At 32.1% G+C, this 25,749-nt stretch overlaps 1 protein-coding gene across 4 annotated transcripts in view; it reads right to left on the reverse strand.

The window, feature by feature from the left end:
* Positions 1-306: 306 nt before the first annotated feature.
* Positions 307-25,749, reverse strand: part of LOC114332213 (uncharacterized) — a 110,595-nt gene continuing 85,152 nt past the window's right edge. For all 4 annotated transcript variants that reach the window (XM_050642130.1, XM_050642129.1, XM_028281970.2 and 1 more), the window contains 5 exons: positions 22,990-23,331; positions 17,374-17,612; positions 10,921-11,720; positions 3,960-4,244; positions 307-475 (listed from right to left, as the gene is read on the reverse strand). In XM_050642130.1, coding sequence (XP_050498087.1) covers positions 448-475; positions 3,960-4,244; positions 10,921-11,720; positions 17,374-17,612; positions 22,990-23,331 — 1,694 coding nt within the window. In that variant the 3' untranslated portion in view covers positions 307-447. The remainder of the gene's footprint in view (positions 476-3,959; positions 4,245-10,920; positions 11,721-17,373; positions 17,613-22,989; positions 23,332-25,749) is intronic.

The raw sequence follows: 25,749 nt of genomic DNA on the forward strand, positions 1-25,749 counted from the left end.
GGGAGGCTGAGCCTCCCTTGCCTCCTCTGACGAGCCGCCACTGTTTAAAACTGAGATTAAGATACAACACATGATCTTACTATTCCTATTTAACTACATGCGGTATTTTTTAATGATAGATAAGAGCCTTTAGCGGCTTTAGCACAATCTGTTGTCATTTGCCAAGTTTTGACAATTCAATCAAAGTTTAATTATTTTTAATTTAACCAACTAGTATGATTATTCTTTAATTCTTATGCAATCCAATCAGCACTTGTTTATTACTATAAAGACACTTTTAAGGCTCTTGAAATGAAAAAACTGAAATTTATAGGGTGAGTCTAATAATTTGAGCAGGGACTACATAATATGGTTTTTTTTACCGCCATGGATCAGGACGTGCTTGTTCAGTACGTAGCGGTGGTAAAACTGCTTACAGCAAATGGGACAGTGATTGGTGGAGGATCCTTAGCGCGTTCTGTGTTTATGCATGTGCCTAGAATAAAAAGGAAATTACAAAACATTTATATTCTACAAAAGTTACCGTAAGCTTTTTCATGGTTTTCAAAGAAAGACATTTTAGTACATTGAAATATTTCATTTTTTAGACCTTAGCTTGCGTCTTTTAGAGGACGAAAGTTTGTCATCCTTGTCTCCCGGTCTCCATCTTGGATAAAGGGGTTCAAAGGGTTTTCATGCTGTATCTAGTAAATTAGCAACCCTACAGAAAATTTAATCAGACATTAATAAAATTTAAACATAAAATGTAGCAAATTAAATTTTCTACAATTTTATTTCATTACTATTTATCGTCAAGTGACCAACAAAAAAGTTATAAACAAAAATAAGTGAAAATTTTGTAACAAGTTTCCTTTTGGAGGGTATAACTTCGTTTTAGTTCATTTTATAATAAAATGGCATCACAGCAATTTTGTAGAAGGTTTTTCAACGAACAATCTCCACAATAAAGTTGTGTAATTTTATTTATTTATCTAGGTTTTGCAGCGCTCCAAACTTGACCAGATTCTCGAATGCTCATAGGGATTCAATAAAAACAAAACGTTAGGCTTATAGTGCAGTCACTAAAGGTTTTCACCTCCGATTTCGTTGAACCTCCATCGATTTTTATGAAAATTGGTGAGCAGTTAGAGGATACCTCAAGGAACAAAGGTGACATTATGCCAACTTGCACTTTTACCCTGGGGGTGGATGCCACCCCTTTTCTGGGGTGAAAATTATTTTATCTAAAATAATACCATAAATCGATAGAGGAACAAATTCTAAGCAAAATTTGTTATATTAATAACATAAATCAATACTTTTTGAGTTATTAAAGATCAAAGATTTTATTTTTTCTTAAAAAAAATACATGTTTTAAAGCTGTTTTTCACGTATAACTCAAAAACTATTAGCTTTTACAAAAAAGTTATTTTTACCAAAATTGAAGACAATAAAAAATTGAATACACTATTCACGCAAAGTACTAAACTTATGTTAATTCAAAGTGAGTTATGGGTAATTGAATGTATATTTTTTTCGATGAGTACTCAAATCTAAATATTCAAGCTTAAATCACGGGAAAACGATGCATTTTATAAAATATACCTGCTAAACACTTATCAAAGCACTTCAGAATACCTATCAAATGAGCTCCAGAAGAAGTTAATAGCATCAACATTAAGCAAGTTATGATGAAACTAAGAGAGCCCTTTCGCATTTTTTTGGGAAAAAGTGAAAAATAAAACATACGCCATTTCCACAAAAATTAAAATTTATAGTAATCCTTACAAAATTTTTTTGTATTAGCATAAGTAACGATTTTCACAATTTTCACCGGTTTAAAATGTATATTTTTGAAAAAGAGATATAATTTAAAAAATCAGAATTTTTAAAATTATCGTCATTTTCATTTTCTTTTGATAATAACTATAAAAATACTCAATATACGTTAAAATTTGTAAATAACCAAATTTTAGTTTTTTCTATATCAAATATTATACCTGTTTTACCATTTAAGTAGGGTGAAAAATAACCGAGATAGAAACGTTTAAAGCTTAAATTTTGCTGCGAGAACCATGTAACCGTGGTCATTTAATCTTTGATTTTGAAAAAAATAAGGGGTTTAAAAGATTAAATTCAACGCGTTTTACTAGCCTTTGGAATTACCTTTCAAACCGTTTTTAGGTAAAATTGATATCTTAAAAATTAACGGAGTTATTAAAAAAAAACGATAACATTTTTTGGAAAAATTTTTAAAAGATAAAGTTTGAAAAATTTTCTGAGGATAAATTTTAATGCTATTACTTGTTCCGTAACCTCATTTGATAGATATTTCTAAGTACTTTCACAAATGTTTAATAAGTTTATGTTATAACATGCATCATTTTCCCGTAATTTAAGCTTGAATACTTAGATTTGGGTACTCGCCGAAAAAAATATGCATTCAATTACCTATAACTCACTTTTAGTTAATATTAAAAGGTTTTTTAGTAATGAGTTTATTTAATTTTTTATTGGCTTCAATTTTGATAATAATAACTTTTGTGTAAAAACTTATAGTTTTTGAGTTATCTACGAAAAATCGGTTAAAAACATGCATTTTTCTTACGAAATATTAAAATTTTTGATCTTTAATAACTCAAAAAGTTTTGATTTATTTTAATAAGTTTATATAACAAATTTTGCTTAGAATTTGCCCCCCTATCTAATTATGGGGTTATTTTTAATAAAATAATTTTCAGCCCGAGAAGGGGTGGCATCCACCCCCAGGGTAAAAGCGCAAGTTCGCACCATGTCACCTTTGTTTCTTGAGATATCCTCTAACCACTCACCAATTTTCATGCAAATCGATGAAGGTTGAAGAAAATCGGAGGTAATAGCTCATATCCACCTTCAGTGACTCCACTATTACTTTTTTATCTATATATATATATATATTTTTTAATTATACAATTTATTATGATCTTAACATTCCTATGCTATTATTAAGCTATTTTTGACCCATTTCTCAACCACCTATGAGGTATAGTCTGGAGGCGCGTTTTTTATGTGGTATCCCCAGTAGGTCTAATCCACGGGCAATTTCTAGTAGTCCACAGTACATCGTCCTTTTTGGAAAATGATTACAAAAGTCTTAAAAATGATTTTAACTGCTTCGTTTGAGCGAGTCTACTACTTTCTGAAAATTTTCAGAGTGCAGGTTGGACGCGTTTCCGGTTTCGGAGGTCTTTTGCCCCTCATCAGTAGTCCCATAATCGGAGAGAAGAGGATATGGGACTACTGATGAGGGGGAAAAGACCTCCGAAACCGGTATAGACTCTTCCTGCACTCTCCGATTTAACCAGAGGATTATGCAGCTGTGTTTTGCTGCAGCTTGTGCAGCTTTGCTCGTGTTGCAAAGAAATTGAAAATGTTTATACATTTTTTAATTCAAATGTTGAATGTTTTTTAATTCATTTACTTTTTTGTAGGAGTATTAAGAAATCTTTCTTGTTGGAACTTTTACCACGCTGAGCAGATGAGTTATGAATTATTTAAAATTCTCTCATCTTAATTTCCTCGGCATCCTGTATGATTTATAAATTTTGAAAATCTCAGGTGTAACCAAAGAAAGTATTCCACCTGTTGTCCATCTGGTTGTATGGGAACGATATTTATTGTCGTATTCTGTGCTACTTCGATTGATAACTTACTTTGTTTTTCGGTAGATGGCTCTAGTTCATCCGTGACATTTCTTTCTTTGCAATGCGGAAAGGCCCAAAGTATGATGCCGGGGAAATCGGAGAGAAGAGGATATGGGACTACTGATGAGGGGGAAAAGACCTCCGAAACCGGTATAGACTCTTCCTGCACTCTCCGATTTAACCAGAGCATTATGCAGCTGCTGCATTTTCGTGTTGCAAAGAAATTGAAAATGTTTATACATTTTTTAATATTTTAGTGTTTTATTTTTCCTATATACAAGAAATACTCATACTCACACGTCAATGTTCCAAACGTAAGACCCACATACAGTGCACAGGTGTTTCGTCGTAGGGTGCTTCGATATCCTATGGGTACTCAAATCCATAACGGCAACGTTGCATTTCCTGCAAAAGCCGGGAATGTGCTTAGCGGAATTGTGAACCGAACTAATATGTGTAGTCCGAGCAGCCGCAGTCTCAAACAACTTCTGACAGTACTTACATCTATAAGAACCGGGGTTCGTACAAACGTGGCTCTTAAGGCTTTCTGATCTCGTGACGCTTTGGTGGCAAAATGTGCATCTAAAACGAAAAAATTTATAATCAATTCAAAAAGTTAATTGGAGTTTTGATAGAAATCGTTCATACAATAGAAATCTCAGTGATAAAGTTCTCTATCTTGTATGCATCTAATACTCTACAGTCCGTCTAATTTACTTACCGTTGCACGTCATTATCTACGTTAGAGATCTAAGTTGACATTGTTGCCCAATTACAAAAAATTATTGAATTCATTTTAAATCAAATACATCACACAATTTTTGCGGAAGTGGATTATATAGCAAAACAAATAAATATTCAATGTAAATAAATAAACACTTTAGAAATAGAAAACAAGAATTAAGTTATAATCTTACGTTAAAGTAAATAATAAAAACAGTAAATATAATGAAACAAATACTTATAGTAAAGAATATAAACAAATATGAATTGTCATCACCGCAACTGTCAAATAAATGTTACCAATTTATGCCAAAATATCACCTTCGTTCGATTATAGTTACAGTGTATTCCGAACAAATGTGCTTCATAAAAACGCTTTATAATCCATTTATACAAATTAAATGAAAGATATTATTGTGTATTTCTTTAAGTTAACATTAATAGAAATCTTTAAATATTATTTCTACGCGTATATAATAAAATATGTCTAGTGGCTGTAATGCCAGTGTACTCGGCAAAGTGATTCTAAAACAGAACACACCTACCGCCTAAATATTTCGTGTTGGTATCATGTGACGTCTCGGGCTATGACGCGGATGACGTGCAACGGTAAGTAAATTAGATGGAGTATAGGTCATTATGCAAGGAAAAATCCAGGGAAAATGATCAATAAAAAGAAGACGTAACTCATGGCTGAAGAACCTTAGGAAATGGTTTGGATGTGACAACAACGAATTATTTAGAGCCGCCACAGAAGAAGATAAAAAAAGAATAATTGTATCGTTTTGTTGTCATTTTTAAATGTTTCCTTATTATGAATTTAATAAACAATATTGTTTACATTTTATTTTTATTAATATACGGGATAACCTCGTATTTACACAAAAAATTTAATGTTAACATAATAGTGTAAAAATCAAATTCACTAATATCTCTAATAATCCACCTTGCAATAAAAGTACTAGTAATGCCACAAGCTTTTCACCCGTGGCTAAGTGCGATCTTGGCATCTGTCAGATTCGTCAATAATTACATGAAATAATTTTCTATACGCTGTGAGCTCGTACGTAGAGGGGATATTTATAAATTCGCGAGCGCCAGTAGTGACAAGTCTGTAAACGTTTACCGGAAATTTGACATAAATGTCAAAGTGATTAATTTAAAATTAAAAACATTAATTATAAAAAATATTAGTTGGTCAAAGCTGCGGTATATATTTTTACCTTAAATATACTTACGTTTTAAATACTGAATTTAAGTTTTTTAATGCTCCGTAATATGTAATTCTAATGTTGTTCTGAAGTTATTTCCTTGTGGCATTTTTATAATAGTATATTTATATTTATACTTAGCAACAACATGTTTGTTTTATTTTAAAAGTATTTTGTATTTTGACAACGAAACCCGATTTGGGCTTCGAAACGTTAATAAATTCATTTTTTAGTAAAATTGTGGCTTATTTCCCATAAAAAATACGTAATTATGTAATTCTAAATTAATCTATTAATCTTAGCGCCATCTACAGGATCATTGTGAAAGTATCCGAAGTAAGAAATGTATATTTTATCAATATGTAGAACGTCAAAATTATTAGCAGCATCTTAAAAAAATCGATTACAATTTAATTACTTTTTTGCGTTGTAAATATTAAGCGATAACAATTAAATAATAAATTTAAAAATTACCGGTGAAAGTTGAATTAGTAACCGCTAGGAGCGACACCAGCGAAGCTCAGAGCGTATACTTCCAATACATTATATGACTTCATAATTAATGACGCACTGAAAGAAGGCTCTGAGAAGCACCACACTACTGGTTGTCCGGTAGTATGTCCAGGGGTCGTATTTTCGAATTCAATCGAATTTGTTCGCATACGAGTTAACTCAAATGAAAAATTTCGTATACGAATCTGAATCTGTATTTTTAAACGTCCTTCGAAATGTTATACGTATACGAGAAGAATTTGCACCGGCAACACTGCAAATTCAAACAACATTGGACTTAACCTATCTGAAGAGTCACAGTGTTGCCATACTTTTTTGTTTATTTCTTGTATAATTTCAATCAATGGTAAATTCACATTATTAAAAACAAATTGCTAAAATATTAGCTGGCATCTTAACTACGTTCTACACCTTCGTTGCGGGGTATGCCTCTCAGAGGAAAGGGGGGAAACTTATATGCAAGCGAAAGTTGGTAACAATGCATTTATAGCAGAATACTCAAATCATATGTTTCAGTATTGAATACTTTATAAAAATAAATTATAATAAATTACGGAAATTACGGAATTAATTAAAATAAATAAATTAAAAATAAATGGTACGGTAAACAATCCTCATTTTTTAATATGTTATTCCTTACAAAAACACCTTTAATTTAAGCACAAATAATTAAAAATCGTAAATTTGGGTCAAAAGTTATTAACTTTTTAAGAATTCCCATAAGAGCCCATGTTAAAACTTAACTTTGACCCTTAACAGTAATTAAACGGCACGGTAAAACAATTTTTAAAAAATCAAGTCTTAGTTTTTTGACGTAAACTATAACATACTAAAATTTCATGCAAATCCTTAATTCTTTGCCGAAGGTGTAGAATGTAGAACGTCGTTAAGCTTGCATAACATTAGTAATATCGGTTTGCAAAGTCCACTATTTCGTTTATTATTATTTTTGTATCCAGTATTTACAATGATATTTTACTATTTTTTTGGTGTTTCAAAACGATTTTTTAAATGTACGTTTATGTAATGTGATAGCACAGTGATAGTATGAAAAAATTGAGAATTTACACATTATGTCAAGCTTAGAGCTTAGATCCAATGTTAAAATACTTACATAAAGTTAGGTTAGGTTATTATATTCAATGCATTATCGTCTTTTCTATTAAAAAATTATTTTAAACCAGACATTGAAAAGAAAATTCATTGTATAAATATTATTTACAACAACGACTAAAACTATCAATGACAACTGAAATGACCTTAAAATGACAACAACAATAATTCGTATACGAATAAATTTGTACACGAAGTATTCGAAAAGACAAGAAACTGGATTTTGACCAAAATTCTTCTAATTTCGTATGCGAAATATGCTCGAATGAATTCGAAAATAGGGCCCCTGAAAGTATATAAGACTACTTAAAAGGCCGTTGAGAACATGAGGCCTATGCCTACGCCTACGCCAATTGCGTTTTCCTATGAGGGAAAAACGAAAACTGATTATCACGACATAAATCTAAAAAACTAGCATACTTACGAACGCTTTCGTTGGTCACACACAACTAAATTCGAAAGCGACAAGCAGACGATTTTAAACCGCCAGAGAATGGCAGTGTCCACTGCTACTATAGACAGATAGAAACTAATTTGGAAGATGGAACAAATTTCATGCCTCAAAACCTCATATTAACTTAAAAGTACAAAAATTTAAAATCTTCTGTGTATTTAAATCATTTCAAACGATCTAAAAACGGGCGAATCCTTGTGACGTCATATCATAATATTTTTAATGACATTTCTAATGTCTCATTTAAAATTATATACCATTTTGTTTACTTTGGGAGTCTAACACAATATTTGAAGAGGTAGTATTGAATTGCGTGTGGGTTTACTATGGAAATAAAAGTAAATACTATACAATTGTTGTTTAGTACCATTGTGTTAAAATACAACCATTGATTAAAACCCCCAATAAAATATTTATTAGATTACCAGTCAATAAGAAACGAAGTTTAATAAAGTGGTTACATATACATAATATGTTGAAAGTACATTAGACATTTTAGTTATATATAGTAGGAAATATGAAAGATTACCCATGAACGAACATTTAAAACACGCTGTATTTTCCTGTCACCATGCCACAAAAAAACATTGGGCAGCGCAAGTACATGTAATAATTATATAAACTGTTCTTATAATAATGGTACTGGTTCACTACTTTCTGGAACATAGAAAAGATGTGTTTAATATGATCGCTCGTGGGTATTTTTCATTTTTACTACTATATGCGAAGCTAATTTTAATGTAAGTATTTAATCTATGTACTTAATAGTTTCTTTTTAAATCAAGTATAAATTGAACAAAAAGGAAATAAAACATTTGAATACAGAATGTAAATAGATGTAAAAGATAAAAATCATAATTTAATATACATATATCAATTGTGTAAAAACATGTCATCCTTTTGAAAATGTGGCCACCACAAACATATTTACAATGGGTAAGTTAGCACACTTCCCTTTAGAAAAACACTCTTCAATCATTTTAAAAAAAATGTCTTCACAAAAACACTCAAATATTATGAAATATAGTTCACAGCAACTATCTAAAGATTTATAAAACTGAAATACAGTGAAATACAATGGGGCGGAGCTCAAACATTATAATGATATGACGTCACAGCCAATGAGGGCGCGTTGTGGGCTGACTGCTATAATTTGAATTTTCTCTCGATTTTAATCGTCTTTAGGGGCCAAACGAAAGACAAAAACAACTTCATTTTCTAGATATATATTTTTAGACCAGGGCGCATCTGTAAAAATATTAGTACATTTGGACGTTGAGAGGTGACTCAAATTTTTTTGCAGAAATTGCTTGAAAATAACTCAAATAATAATATTTGAGTTATCCTCCCTCTCAAAAAGGTCCGAAACATTGTTTAAATAATCAAAATGTCAAAAAATTAAGGAAAAATTCTATTTTTTTCTTCGTTTTTTGATTATAACTTTAAAAGTATTCATTTCCGAGAAAAGTTGTACTGACATAACAGATGCGTAATTAAATTTCCAACAATATAGAATTGGCTAAAAATTTAAAAAATAGTCACCCTTGTTGCAAAATAGCAATAATTGCGAAAAAAACATACAAAAACAAGTAAGTATTCGCATTTTACGTTTTTCAACCATTTGTGCTACACTTCGGACCTTCATATTTCACCCAGAAAAACTTTTTGATACAGTAAAATAATACTCTAAATTTCATGAAGATTGGTTCAACAGATTTTGCAAAATAAATTTTGCAATCCAGATTTCGCAAAAAAATTCATTTTTTCAAAATGTTACAGGACTGAAAATAAAGCAGATAGATAGCAAATTGAAATTTTTTTTGCGTATATAAGTGTACTGTACCTTTCATTTTCAATATGCAAAATTAAAATCCATTAACTACCACGGCGTCAGGAATTTTTTTAAATAAACATTAATTATTGCTGCTACGCGCAGCACAGCGGATACTTTGCTCTGATTGGGCATTCCAACGACCTTTGATAATGATTGATACATTTTAATTTTTATTACATTTCGATATAAATAAATAAATTTGTTTATTGCGACTAAAAACACATACTCTATCCTTTGAAATAACACTTTTTTTAGCAAAAACTTGCTTTGTTCATATATTTTAACTTAGAGAATAAAAGTGTATTATTTTTAAACATATGCAATTGTTTAAACAATATTTCAAACAATAATAAAATTAGTTTGATTTTTGTGGAAAAAAATATTAAAATACAACAAAAGAGAGTAAGAAAATAATATATTAGGTAAAGATTGGAAGAAAGGTTGATTTGGTGGAAATCACCTTGTGTGAATCGAACACCGCTGTCCTGCGCGTAGCACCAAAAATTAATGTTTATTTACAAAATTTCCTGACGCCGTGGTAATTAATCGATTTTAATTTTGCAAATTGCAAATGAAAGGTACAGTAGACTTCTATAAGCAAAAAAAATTTAACTTGCTATCTGCTTTATTTTCAGTTCTGCAACATTTAAAAAAAATGAATTTTTTTTGCGAAAGCTGGATTGCAAAATTTATTTTGTAAAATCTGTTGAACCGATCTTAATGAAATTTACACTGTTGTTTTACTGTATCATAAATTTTTTCTCGGTAAAATATGAAGGTCCTAAGTGTAGCATAAATGTTTTTTTCGCAATTATTCCTATTTTGCAACAAGGGTGACTATTTTTTAAATTTTTTACTAATTTATTATTGTAGGAAATTTAATTACGCAACTTTTATGCCAGTACAACTTTTCTCAGAAATGAATAGTTTTAAAGTTATAATCAAAAAACCAATAAAAAAAATCGAATTTTTCCTTCATATTTTGACATTTTGATTATTTAAACCATGTTCCGGACCATTTTGAGTGGGAGGATAACTCAAATATTATATGAGTTATTTTTAAGCAATTTCCGCAAAAAAATTTGAGTCACCTCTCAACGTCCATCTCAAAACAGATGCGCCCTGGACTATTTAAATTATGTTCTGTTGTTCATTTTTTACGAATTTAAAATTTTATGTAAGATCCCTATTGTAACAATGTTTAAAGCAAATTACGAGTACTTTAAAACCAGCATAAAGAAAACTGGAAAAACCATGAAAACTGTAGAATCATAACAATAATAAGGTATTTAGATATTTACACAACGAGAAGAAAATGGCAATATGTATAGAAAATAATAACTATGATTGATTTGAGCATCACATACGAGCCAATCCAATTCAAGAGCTGAATAATTTGACATTACTTACTTGTACGGACGATCATCATTATGAACTGCCATATGTGACAATAATACCTTCTTATTCTTAAAAACTCTACCACACTTATCACAAACGGACTGATCGGCAGCAAGATGCTGACTCAAGTGAGTGATACATTCAACGGCTTTCAACTGCTTCTGGCAGACGTGACAGCTATGCAATATTTCCCCCTCGCCACTCAACAAACCCTTATCAACGCTAGGAGAGGCTCGGTATGGACCTTTAAGTATGTTCTTTGGAACGCGTAAGTTCTTTTGCAGCACCTTGTGGCCTTTGACGTGTGGAATAAAATCAGCTAGAGATAGGACCGTGCAGCAGATTGGACATGTGTGGCTAATAAGACTTTTGAATTTTCGTGTTTTTGAATATTTTGAAGACTTGGGTCTAGCTTCTTCGACGGTAATGTCTGGTTGTAGTAGCAGTGGATCCACTTCCGATACATTGGCTACGCTGTTATCAAATTCAAGAGGATCATCACCAGAAACCAGATCTTCATCGACATTGTCTACCAATTCACAATCAATTTGTTCCGGACTATGCAGATCATTTAAAGTTTCTTCAAATAGATCTTCTTCTTCCACTTTGCATTGTGGTGAAATATTGATTTCAGTATCATCTTTCTCACTAGTGTTTTGTTTGTTGATTGCTTTCTTTTGCAGACGATCAGTAGAATGGAACTGTAAAATGGCATTGGCCTTTTCGAAGGCACATCGAATTGTAGCTAAGAAAATTATTTGGTTTTTGCAGGTCTCACAGATTTGATTCGGAACATTGTCGGAGACTTCAACCTGAAAATAGGAGGATGTAATAACAACCCAATCTCATCTAATATTTATTTTGGTTACTTTATCTGATTTACTATTTCATAATAAAATTCGTATGTAACAGAAAATTAAATCAAAAAACTATATCGAGGAGACTTTAACTTTCTAAATTGGAAAAAATACAGTTGCATGTGAGGCGTCGCGTGCCGTGTTGTATACAAACAAGTTTTAGTTCGAGTAGCTAAATATAACTTCGTTCCTGTTTCTAATTTCTTAACAAAACAAATGATAGTAAGGAATGTTTTTGCGTAAAAAAACAAAAATCGATTTTTTTTGAAAATTTAGAAAGTATAAGTCACCTTAAAATAGAAGATTCAACTTCATAACAAGAACAAGAGAAGAAAAATGTCTACACAATAACTATACAGGTGTTTTGATCGATAATTTAATCCTTCTTCTTCTTCTTCTTTTATTTTTTGCCTCCACCCTTGCTTGTCTGTGGCTGCTCTTCTTCATACACGGACTCCTAAAAGGGCTTGTGCGTCGCTGTTTACTGTGTCTTCCCAGCGCTTTCTTGGCTTTCCAACCGGTCTCTTTCCCTGCATTCTATCATTCAGTGCTCTTTTTGGTAGCCTATCCTCTCCCATTCTTATCACATGTCCGGTCCATTGCAATATTTGTATTCTAATGAAGTCTGACAAGGCTGCTTCCTTATAAAGTTGATACAGTTCGTTGTTGTATCGACTTCTGAAGATTCCGTTTTCTCTCACAGGTCCTAGTATTCTCCTCAGTACTTTCCTTTCGAACGTGTCGAGTTTGTTTTTGGATGTTTCTTTCAGGACCCAGGCTTCACTGCCATAGCATATTATTGGTCGAATTAAAGTTTTATAGATTCTCATCTTTGTATTTCGGTGGACACTTTTAGACCGAAATATATGGGAGAGGGCAAAATAAGCTTCGTTTGCCTGCGTTATTCTCTTCCGTATTTCCCCATCTTCTGATCCGTCGGCATATATAGTTCTACTCCCAGCTATGTAAACTTTCCAACCGTTTCAATGTCATCTTCATGGATAATGTTTTGTGGGACTTTATTTCTTCTCGTCTGAGTCATTATTTTTGTTTTTTCTGTGTTAATTTCCAGATCTAGCATTTTTGTTTATGTTTTTAACTCTGCGTATGTTTCCTGTGCTCCTGTTGATGTTCTACTCATAATATTAGTATCATCGGCATAAGCGGCCAGTTGAACCGTTCGGTTGGTCAGTTGGTCTCCTCGTCCAGTTTGTATTTGCATAACCGCATACTCCAGTGCCAGGTTAAACAATGTTGGGGCCAGCCCATCTCCCTGCTTTAGTCCCTGCGAAATGTTGAAAAAGTCTGTCCGGTGGTTTTGTATTCGTACACATGCCCGAGTTTCATCCATTGTGGCTTTAATGAGTCTTATTAGCTTGTGTGGTATTGCCAATTCAGCCAATATATAGTATGGTTTGTTCCTTTTGACTGAGTCGTATGCCTGTTTCTACAAACACGTTGTGAACATCAATATCTTGTTCCCATGATTTGCTTAAGATCTGTTTGACTGTAAATATTTGATCCAGTGTCGATCTTCCCCGTCGGAAACCCGTCTGATACTCTCCAATAATATTTTCTGCTAGTGGTTGAAGCCGCTGGTTTATAATATACGTGAGGACTTTATATGCTGTACATAGTAGAGAGATTCCACGGTAGTTTTTGCACTGGAGTTTGTCTCCTTTTTTATAGATCGGGCATACTGTACTTTTCTTCCAGTCGTCGGGTATTTTCCCTTCTTGCCATATGTCTTTGATGAGCGCGTGGATGTGACTTGTTAGGTGGTCGCCACCTACCTTATACAGTTCTGCTGGTATTTCGTCAACTCCCAGAGCTTTATTGTTTTTCTGGGCTTTAATAGCTACGAGAACTTCCTCTATAGTTGGAGCTTCTACTCTATTATCTACTTCATTCTCTTCTACGTAGTTCATACCCGTTTAATCTTCCATGTCTAATTGTGTTCCAAGTAGGGTTTGAAAACAATGCTTCCAGGTTTCTGTGACTTTCTGTTGGTCACTGATTATTTGCCCACTTTCATCTTTACATAGACTTGTTTGAGGTTTATACCCACTTCTTATATTTTTTAGGTATTCGTATGCCCCTCTAATTTCGTTGTTTTTGAAATTTTCTTCCATTTTTTCTATTTGTCTATTTTCATAGGCTCTGTTTTTCTTTCTATTTTAATTTAATCCTGCTTTGTTTTTATTTATGTAAAAGGTGATGCATCGACATAATTAGCTGTACTCTAAAATCAATCAGTCAGGTAATATTTGCAAAAGCATACATTACAGCGAGCTTTGCGACAAGAAATGAGTGCAGTTGATACTACATCAGCGCGTCATCAATATTAAGTCGAGATATAGTAGCCGCACCGTTTTTCGATAGTTCTGCGAACCTTTGGCAACAGTGCGTCGGCAGTAGGTACGTGACACTTCTCAAAGACGAAGGCACAATATTGTGATAAAAATATACTCATAGGCGCGCTAAATGTTGCCAAATCAGTCAGTTAAGTTGTTATACATAATCAATTTTAGTAGTTCCAAGGTGACACAAAATCTGGGCATGGGGTAAAAAAGTTTATTTGAAGAAAGTGTATTTTTTTGTTCTTCTTAATGGCGGTATAGACTTGTTTTTGTAGTACTTTATTTAATTAACTATTTTGATTGGGAAATAAGCCACAATTAAATGAAAAAAATAATTTTCGACGCCCAAATCAGATGTCGTTGTCAAAATACAAAATATTACTAAATTAAAAAAAATGTTGCTTAGCAAAAAAATTCTTCTAATAATTTATTTAATCTGACTCATTTATATCGGCAATTCAGACATATATTATACATTTTAAAGTAGAAGACTTTAAAATGATATTGCCAATATTTATGAGTTGCATTCCTGGGACGACTTTACTGAAAGATAGTTCATTCGATTACATGAAATCAACCCCAACTCAAGAATATCCGCCACAAAAAATCATAGCATGTGATCTGTTTTTAAAAAGACAACCAAATGCAACGGTGACAGTAAAATTCTCGCGTTAGAGATTCCATAGTAAATCACGAGGGAAAACCAGGAAAAAACCTCGTGATACCGTCCCGATATCGTACGTATTTGATCTTGCATTTAGTTTACTCTCAAAACTAATAACTAGTTTATTATAGAGTAATTTCCACATACTAATATATTTCTCAAATTGGGCTCTGTACCGCCATATGTGCCAAATAACTAGACAAAATATTCAAAATTAAAGCTGCAATCTTGGAATGCGCTTTCCGTCTTACTGACGCGCTGATGTAGCCTCTTAATGGTGGCGTATAAATTTGTTATAGTTTAGAAAATAATAATTGTAAGGACTAATCGGTGAGAAGAAATATGCAATGTATTTTTAGTTAATTTGCTTATTTATAAAATGATGATCAAAAATTTTATTGCTCCAATAGTCCAAGTAATGAAGCTTAAAATAGGACAAAACCTCGCAATTTTTACAGAATGGATCGATTTGCTTGAAAATTTGAGAATAAGTAGTGGATAGTCCAAGGATCAAAATCTATATCATGCCGAGAGGTGCTTTTACCATGGGGGTGGTTGCCACCCCATCGCGGGGATGGAAATTTTTTATTTTATTTTGACCGCAAAAGTTGGTAAACACATTCATTTTAAGCAAAAAACGTTTCATACATTTTTTTGATAAAAGTAATAGTTTTCGATTTATTCGCTATCGAAAGTGTTGGTTTAGATCGAACAAATCATTGTTTTTAATCAGTTTTCTGCTAATAACCCAAAAAGTTTTCATCCTATCAAAACAAGTTTGCTTAACAAAAATGTACCTTTTATAGTAATCGAGCTATACTTTATTATATGTTAGCTCTTCTTCGTAAAATGCTAAATATTGTAGTTTCAAAGTCAAAAGACGGGAAAACTATGCATTTTTCGAGGATAACTTGTTCAAGCTAATTTAAAGTATTTAAAAATATCTATCTCCAGAAATAAAAAAATGGTCCCTAGCTCAAAAATTAAGTGACTTGAGAATGAGTGACTAAAAGAATGCCAGTCCCTATTTTTTTCAGCGAAAAAGTGATCGGAAACTTCCCCTACTCTCCACCCTAATTAAAATTGGTCATTAACCTTATTTGGTCTTCTTAATTTATGTATTATTAATAGGTTCTAGAGGTTTGAACGGCTTATAATGATTACTTTTAAAAAAATCGAGTTAAAAGCGAATAACGAATTTTTGTAGTTTGGTAAAAAAGCTCTTTTCTTCAGAATAGAAAGATTAGCATCACAGATACGAAAAAATATTTAAATATAAAATTGTAGTTTATTTAATTCCCAAGAACTTGGTTTGCACAAATTTTTTCTACGGCAAAAATTGAGTGAGCTATTGAAAATTAAAACTTAATAATAACATGCAAAAACCACTTTTACCAACCCTTTCAAAGTCACCTCTTTTTGCGAATGAGGATTTTAAAAGGATTTAATATTAATAGCCTTATAGGTCCTGTAAAAACCTACAAAATTCTTTTTTAACAAACTTTCTAGGATAAAAAATAAAAAAGTTACGGTTAAAAAATCAATATATTTAAAAAAAAAAGGAGATATCCAATTTGAAGCACAATAATGTAAGTTAGCGGTGTTCTTAGTCATCGGCCTTATTCATTCTTCTTTATTTATGTATTATTAATAGATTCCAGAAGTTTGACTGGCTTAGAATGATTAGTTTTTAAAAAAATGGAGTTAAAAGCGAATAACGAATTTTTGTAGTTTGGTAAAAAATGCCTTTTCTTCAGAATAGAAAGATTAGCATCAGAGATACGAAAAAATATTTAAATATAAAATTGTAGCTTATTTAATTCCTAAGAAATTGGATTGCAAAACTGTTTTCTACGGCAAAAATTGAGTGAATAGTAAATGAGTATAATACCGAGAAACATTGATTTTTTCGATATAAAACTAACACTTTCGATAGGGAATAAATCGAAAACTATTAATTTCATCAAAAAAATGTATAGAACATTTTTTGCTTAAAATGAATGTTTTTATCAACTTTTGCAGTCAAAATATAATAAAAAATTTCCACCCCATGGTAAAAGCGCCTTTCGGCATTATATAGATTTTGATCCTTGGACTATCCACTACTTATTCTCAAATTTTCAAGCAAATCGATCCATTCTGTGAAAATTGCGAGGTGAAAAGCTTCGGTTCCTGGACTACAAGACTCATAAATCAATTGATTCTGGTTACAGGGTAAATCACGACACTCTAATGAATAAACGACTAGTGAGAGATATTCTTATACTACATTACTCGAACTTAAACTAAAGATTCGATTTTTGCATGATACTATAAATAGCAAGATAATATATTGCGCATCCTGAAGAGAGGGGAATCGTGACGTAACTGGAGACCTGTAAGTTCATAATGGTTCGTAATGTACGATTAGTTTGTATTGTTCGCGGTTGTAAGCTAACAACAAGAATTCAAATTCAGGTCTCCAGTTACGTCATGCGATGCGCGAACTCGGACGTATTTGCGCTACGGGAAGACCATATCTTGTTATTTATAGTATCATGGATTTTTGAAAACCTTATTTCAATAAATAGTATGAAATACTTACTGGAGTAGACAATATTGACTCGAGAGCTTTCGATATCATTATCTCAGTTGTTTGTGCAATTGGTAAAGTAATCTTGTCATTAATATGCTTTAGATTATTAGATTTTAATAAGCAAGTTGATTGTGGACTTGGTAAAGTAATCTTGTCGTTAATATGCGTTAGATTTTTAGATTTCAATAAGCAAGTTCGGCATACGTCTCTAATATCTCTCAAATCTATAATGTCCCTTGGTTGTGTATCTGGCAAAAAAGAGAACATGTGTTAAAATAAGATAATTAAATTCCAATATTTGGTGAAAAATACCACAAATTAATGTGGATTACTACAGACCGACCGATATATGGTGGGTCACAAGTAACAGAAAAAAAGGTACGTCCGTGATTATACACATTTATAACATTTATTCTATAGTTTATTTTTTAACCAGGAGGAGACATATTCATACCCAAGAAAGTCACTAGAATAATAATAAATACATCTTCTTTTTTGGTTGATCTAGTCGGCCCTCAACCGTAATCCATAAATATTATATTAAATTAATACGTCGCTAAAGAGTTCCAAAAACAACTGCTTTTTATATAAAAGCAGACTAACAATCTAAAAATTAAAGGAATAACACAGAAAACACAAAAATCGCCGACATAACTTAATTAACCTATGAAATGTCAGAAGTGTCAAAATTTCATAAATGTCATTAATGTCAAAATTTCATAACAGTGGAGTAAACTTGCCTGCGGTTGGACCAATTACAAACAAACAATACAGCGCGGTAAATTTGAATTACTCCTCTTAGTTAAAAAACAAACAATAGTTGTTGATAGATGGCGCTATACTCAAAAAAAAAATGATTTACCTATTAAATATCTATACGATTAGGTACAATCAAGTTCTTCTCAGAGCCTTCTTTCAGTGTGTCATTAATTTTGAGAATATGATATCGTATATGATTTTGAGAATGTAGAGAATCATTAAATGACATTTTAGTTAAATCTGACAGCTGTCAGAATTGAAAACAGCCAAATATGAAAAGGTTCTTGCAGTATAACACTTTTACTTGCAATTTGGTATAAAAACAAATCAATCGTGTTTATTGCATTTATAAAAAGTTCTGTTGTTTGATTTGTATAGTCGTATAAATTGTACAGATTATAGTCGTATAGCTAATACGTAAATCATTTTTTTTTATTATAGTGCCATCTATGAACCACTAGAATAAATGTTATAAATGTGTATAATCACAGACGTACCTTTTTTTTCTGTCACTTCCAACTTAATGCGTTAGAAAGAAATCGAAAAACTGTGACTCACTGAAAGAAGCCTCTGAAAAAAAGTATAGTAGTAAATATGAGCTGCGCGCAAACTGGAGAAGGGATGCAGAATTCATTTGGGGCATAAATGTCGCTATGATTCTTACCAATATTGATTGATTTCTTTTGAACTATTGTTTCCATGAATCATTGTTTATAACGAGTTGCATGTATTTATTTAAAATTTGTCTTCACAGGTACTACACTCCTGGCCAAAAAAATCGGGACACCTTAAAAATGGGTCATTTTTTATGTCTCGAGTCTTCTAAACCTGTTGTCCGAATTTAGTGATTTTTTAATATGTTATAGCCTATTCTCTAAGAATATGGAAATAGTAATGGTGTTGCTGAACAGGTAAATGTCATTGTATACCGGGTGTAATAATAATACTGTGTTTTTTACTGAAAGTTCGTAACACCCTGTGGAATAGTCTGGCATTTACAAAATATTGAAATTACAACTCAATTATAGGCTTAGCCTTTCTTAACATTCTGCTTTTTGACTAATTCACTTATGTTGGATAATGAAAAAGTAAGGTACTTTGATAACTAGACATGTTCTTCATCAATACAGGGTGTTTCTAAATAAGTGCGACAAACTTTCAAGGGGTAATTCTGCATGAAAAAATAATGACCGTCTGATTTATAGACATATGTCTGCAAATGCTTCGTTTCCGAGATACAGGATGATGAATTTTTTCTTACACATTGACGATTTATTTATTGCTTTAAAACCGGTTGAGATATGCAAATGAAATTTGGTGGGATTTAAGAGGCAGTTATTGCGAATTTTTGACATACAATTATGTATTTTATGTTCACCATTGGCGTGCATACGGGTCAGATTACCCGGTCATATTACCTGTATACAGGTCAATGGTAAATTTAAAATTTTTAGTTGTATGTCAAAAAATGTTAAATAATTACCTCTTAAAACCTACCAAATTTCATTTGCATATCTCAACCGGTTTTACAGCAATAAATAAATCGTCAGTTTGTAAGAAAAAATTCAACATCCCGTATCTCGGAAACAAAGCATTTGCGGACATATGTTTATAAAGCAAACTGTCATTATTTTTCATGCAGAATTAACCCTTTAAGTTTGTTGCACTTATTTAGAAACACCCTGTATTGATGAAGAACATGGTTAGTTGTCAAAGTAACTAACTTTTTCATTATCCAACATAAGCGAATGAGTCAAAAAGCAGAATGGTAAGAAAGGCTAAGGCTACAATTGAGTTTTAATTTCAATATTTTTTAAATGCTAGAATATTCCACAGGGTGTTACGAACTTCCAGGAAAAAACACAGTATTATTGTTACACCCGGTATACAATGACATTTACCTGTTCAGCATCACTATTACTATATCGATATTCTTAGACAATAAGGCTATAACATATTAAAAAAATCACTAAAATCGGACAAGTTTAGGAGATTCGAGAAATCAAAAATGACCCATTTTTAAGGTGTCCCGATTTTTTTGTCCACGAGTGTATATAGGTACACATACCCAAACTTATATGGAATCACCATGTATTTCAAAGAAATATTTATTTCTCTTGAAAAAACTTGTTATTGTTGCGAAGAATATAGGTTTTTACTGAAAATAAACAAATCGATAAGACAATCGGATAGTACAGCTCGGTACGGTATAGGTTATTTGCTTGAGTTGCGAATTGAACGAAAATAAATAAACTAACTTTTGCGTCAAAAACGAAAATATGCCTCATGTGGGGTTATAGAACTTACAACGGGATAAGATTATTGGCCTTGTGAAGCAAGTAATGTTCTCAGAGGGACACAGCTGCAGAGCTAGGCGTAACTTAGGGCGTTCTGTCCAAAACCTATGCTAGGGAACAGGGACTAGGAAAGTTCAATAATAAAGCAAGAGAAAGTCGCCAAAAAGTAGGAACGCTCCCCTTGATCGTTTAATTGTCAAATCAGCTAGAAGACACCCAACCATTTCTGACCTGCAGCTCCAAAGGCAGCTTTTGGAAGATACATGTGTAACTGTTTCAGTTGAAACGAGAAAAAGAGTTCGTGCCAAGAAGTATACAGCAGGAGACAGTTATGGGTTCCCGAGTTTTCCAGGCAGCACAAGATTGATCGCCTAAATTGGTGTTTTCACCACCAAAAATGGAACATTAGGAATTGACAAAATGTGCTATTTTCAGAAAATGTCAGGATTTGTGTAATATCAGATGACCCACGAAATCGTGTATGCACTTAGAGGTCGAGGAAGACAAGCAAGAACAAAAACTGTCAGATCTGTTCACAAATATACAAGTGGAAGTGTAATGTTCTGAAGAGGAATTGTGATCCGTAAAAAAACTCCATTAATTTTCATCCAATCAAGTTTAACTGCTCACAGGTATGTTGATAACCTGTAGTTAGGCTCTGGAGAGGTGCAACAGGAGAAAATTTAATTTTCATGCATGGTAATAGACCTCCACATTCCATTAGAGTGACTAGAGACATCATTGAAGCAGAAGGTATCCCTTGTTTGGAGTGGCCTGCTTGCTCACCCGAGCTTAACCCTATAGAGTATTTGTGGGATATGCTTAAAAGAAAAATTAGAGCTCGCCAGGATAATCCACAACACACCTTACGGCTAGTACAAGCTGCTCTTGTACAAGAATGGAGCAACCTACCACAACAAAATGTTGATAATTTGATTAGGAGCGTGCCCAAGCAAACTGAAGCTTGAATAAGGACTAGAGGTGAAAACACTGAAATTTTTTATGCCATTGACTTTAGAATAACTAGTTTCAATTTGTTTTTTAAATACTTTTTTGTTTTATTTAATTGTTATGTATTTGTTATTAAATTGCTTTAGAATAAATATTGTTTCACTTCATGTGTTCGTTTTTTTTTTTTAATTTGCATGAAATAATAAGAAATATCAGATGATTCCATATAAGTTTGGGTGTGTGTAAATAATCTAAACGGATAAATAATAATCTAGACATGTCAGAAGAGCAGACCAAAATCGTTGGATAAATATAATAACAGAGTGGAGCCCAATAATAAGAAGGAAGAGAGGCAGACCCTTAAGATCTTTCAGAGATGAAGTGGACGAAGAAATGGAAAGACAATAACTACAGGAAGGGGACTGGCAAAATAGAAAAAACTGGAGAGAACGGTTGAGTGAAGGAATACAGTGAAAACTGTGTAAATCCTGAGTATATATAAAAATTGAGATTTTACACATAGAAACAGAACCCATAGAAACAAATACAGGAATCAGGCAAGGAGATTCACTAAGCCCTCTACTGTTTAACATAATATTGGATGCAATAATAAAACAAGTGAAGAAAAAAAGAGGGTACAAAATGGGCAATAGAGAGATAAAAATACTCTGTTACGCTGATGACACCGTGTTAGTAGCAGAGTGCGAAGACGACTTACAAAGATTATTGCACGAGTTCAACATTAACGCAAAAGAAATGAATATGAAAATATCAGCCCAAAAAACCAAAAGCTTAGTAATTGCCAAAGAACCAATAAGATGCAAATTGGAGTTAGACAATCAAATTATACAAGTAATTACTTTCAAATATCTGGGAATTAATCTATCAGCCGACAACAATATCGAAGAAGAGGTAAAAGACCAAATAATTAAAGCCACTAGAACTGCCGGATGCCTAAACGACACAATTTGGAAAAACAAACACCTAAGATTGGAAACAAAGGCCCGAATATATAAGTCAGATATTAGGCCAGTTATGACTTACACGGCCGAAACAAGACCAGATACAAGCAAAACACGAAGACATCTGGAAACCAACGACATGAAGATCTTAAGAAGGATTGCTGGAAAAGGACTACAGGATAGGGTAAGAAGTGAGGAAATCAGACGCATATGTGGAGTAGACAATATAAATACCTGGGTAAAGAACAGAAAAGAAGAGTGGAATGAGCACATAAGCAGGATGTCTGAATCAAGGATAGTAAGAATAGCCAGAGACAAGTCACCGTTAGGCAGGAGAAGTATAAGACGCCCAAGGAAAAGATGGAATGACAACTTAGGGGCAGAATGAAAGAAGAAAATGAAGAAAAACAGGCAGTACTGCCTATATAAAAGAAGAAGAAGAAGAAGAAGAGATTTTACACAAAACTTGTCAATGTCGCGAATCATCCCTATAGTCTATAGTGAAACTATCCACATCTACAGCTAAGCAGTTGTCAATCAACTGAACACTATATCTCAGGCAAAATCTATTCTTATATCGGTTCACCTGTACTAAAAAATTACCTAATAATAAAAGTAAAAGTAATAAAATCAGTATTTTTCTTATATTGACCTACCAGTTCCTGTATTATTTGTTTGAGATGGTAAACTAGCAGACTGATTCTCTAATTTCCTTAACTTCTCCTTAAGATTCTTATTTTCCTCACTCAATCTTTTACAATATTCTTTTAGAGACTCTTCCACAATATTCTTAGACTCTTGAGCTTTCACAGGTTGAGGTTTATAAGATACGTGTTCTGGTATTTTTAGTTCAATGTCAATCTCGATATTTGAATTATCCTCCGTCAATTTGGGTGTGACGCTTAAGCTTCTTTCAATCTCGATATTTGAATTATTCTTCGTAAGTTTTGGTATTATGCTTAAGCTTCTTTCGATCTCTTGGTCTTCAATGAATCTATCTAAAAAATAGTTTTCTATTTACAATTTGAATATTATAGCATGACATTAAATATTCTCAGCGCTATTAGGGTTTTTACAAGAAAACTATGACGAATGGATAAAAGATTATATTCACACTTTATTAACAAAATCTTAAAGCCAACTGATTGATACTGTTATTGTATTTATCTCAATCTGTATTTATTAAATAATATAAACACTATTCTAAAACACATTACTGTCCACCACTTAACATTCTTCTAAGTCACAGATTTGGGCGATATTAAGGGGCTATCCTAGTGTAAAAGTGCGAAATTCATATACTTTTTTTTGGGAATTTCTAAAATAAAAGTACTGTACCAATTGTTTTGAAAATTTGCACGAGCATTTATTATAAAAAGAAGTACATGCAAAACGATTTTCATAAAAAAAAAGAATGTGTGTGTACTTTGTACGCACGTAAGAAGTTATACTTCTATTATATGATTTCAACGAAATCAATATAACAGGTTATTTATATTTTATTTAAATCTTAAACTAATTTTAATACTTACTACTTTCCAACAATTTTTATTAAAACAATACGAAAAATTAAAAAAATAAAAGAATAAAACACACGCAAACACATTGAAAAATGAAACCACAGAAATTATTTCTGAACAATTGTTGAGAAAATTTTAACTAAATACGTATTTTCTGAAAAAAAAAATATAATAAATATACTTACAATCATAAAATGTATAAAAAAAAATAAAAATTTTGCATTGGGAATTGAACCTGCGTCTATCAGGTTTAGATTATTTCGAACTCACTCCACGCAGAATTTAACTACCGAGACATGTGAATGAAGTGGAAAGATATACCTAGCAACTAAACGTTTTAAAAATTTTTTGACAGTTGCTTATTCTGTTAGTTTAATCAAACAAGTTTGATTCTTGTGGAATTAAAATACGACAAAATATAGACTAAAAAAGCAATATATTAGATGGAGATTTTTGTTGGTAATCAAATTATGTAAATCAAAGCATTACCTACTAGCTAGGTAGGTACATTTTCCAAATAGGTATTTACCTAATTTGTAATTTTTTATTACAATACTGAAACATTTACAATAAGGTAAGTACCTGTTGCTTTTAAAAACTATTTAAAAAGTCCCTACAATTATGAACTTGCTTTTTGTCACTGTCCTCACAACAATAAAAACTAATATACACAACATTTTGTTTATCCAGAATCTCCATTTGAACAATTATTGACAGATGATTTTAACACCCAATCAGATCCCTCATAACGTTTCATACCATACTGTCGGTGTGCGCATGCGCCTAGCAAAATAAAAATGTACCCTCGTGCCTTAAGAAGTATAACTTCAAAAAAATATTGAAGATTAAACGATCTGCCATCTGCTGGCACCGTTAAAATAAAAATATAGCTCCACTGCTTCAGTTATTTTCTATTCGCGGTGTGCAAGTACTTGGAGGAGCAACGAGAAACGATCGTGCGAGAATAGCGGAGAAATATTGCAACTTTCTTAAATAATTCATATTGTCAATAGAAATTGTCAAATTGACGTATATTTCATTCCTACTGTCATTGAAGAAGAAAAATTATATATTGGTCCACAATATTGATATGATATGCAATTATTATATAAAGGTAAATTTAATTAATTTTATTTAGTACATACAATTGTTTACGTTTTAATAACATAACCGTAATCTTATTTTTTCTTCTTATTATTTTTTTGGACTATGGCCTTGACAATTATCCAGTAACAAGGACTAATATAATTGGCAAATATAATTAAAAGTGCGAATAATGTTGCTGAGCGTAGAAACCAGGTGTCGCTTTGCCGAACTTGCACGGTCCCAATACACTTTGGGCCAAAATTTTTGATGTCTTATATCTCCTAAACCTATTGTCCGATTTAAGTGATTTTTTTAATATGTTATAGCTTTATTCCTTGACAATATCTTTATAATAATATTGTTGCTAAACAGGTAAATTTTCATTGTATACTGGTGTACAAATCAAACTGTGTTTTTTTCTTAAAGTTTGCATCACCCTGTGGAATATTCTAGCATTTGTAGAATACTGAAATTAAAACCTAACTATAGCCTCACGCTTTCTCAACATTTTGTTTTTTGATTGATTCGCTTATGTCGGATAATAAAAAAGTTAGTTGCTTTAACAACTAAACATTATGTTTTTTATCAATACAGGGTGTTTTTAAAAAATGTTGGCAAAGTTTAAGGGTAATTCTGCATGAAAAAATATTGACAGTTTGCTTTATAAACTTGTCCGCAAATGCTTCGTTTCCGAGATAGGGGTTGTTGAAATTTTTCTGACAATCTGACGACTTATTTATTGCTTTAAAACTGGTTGAGATATGCAAATGCAATTTGGTGGGTTTTATAACGTAGTCATTGCATATTTTT

The sequence above is a fragment of the Diabrotica virgifera genome, chromosome 1, assembly GCF_917563875.1.
Source record: "Diabrotica virgifera virgifera chromosome 1, PGI_DIABVI_V3a".
Taxonomy (NCBI): domain Eukaryota; kingdom Metazoa; phylum Arthropoda; class Insecta; order Coleoptera; family Chrysomelidae; genus Diabrotica; species Diabrotica virgifera.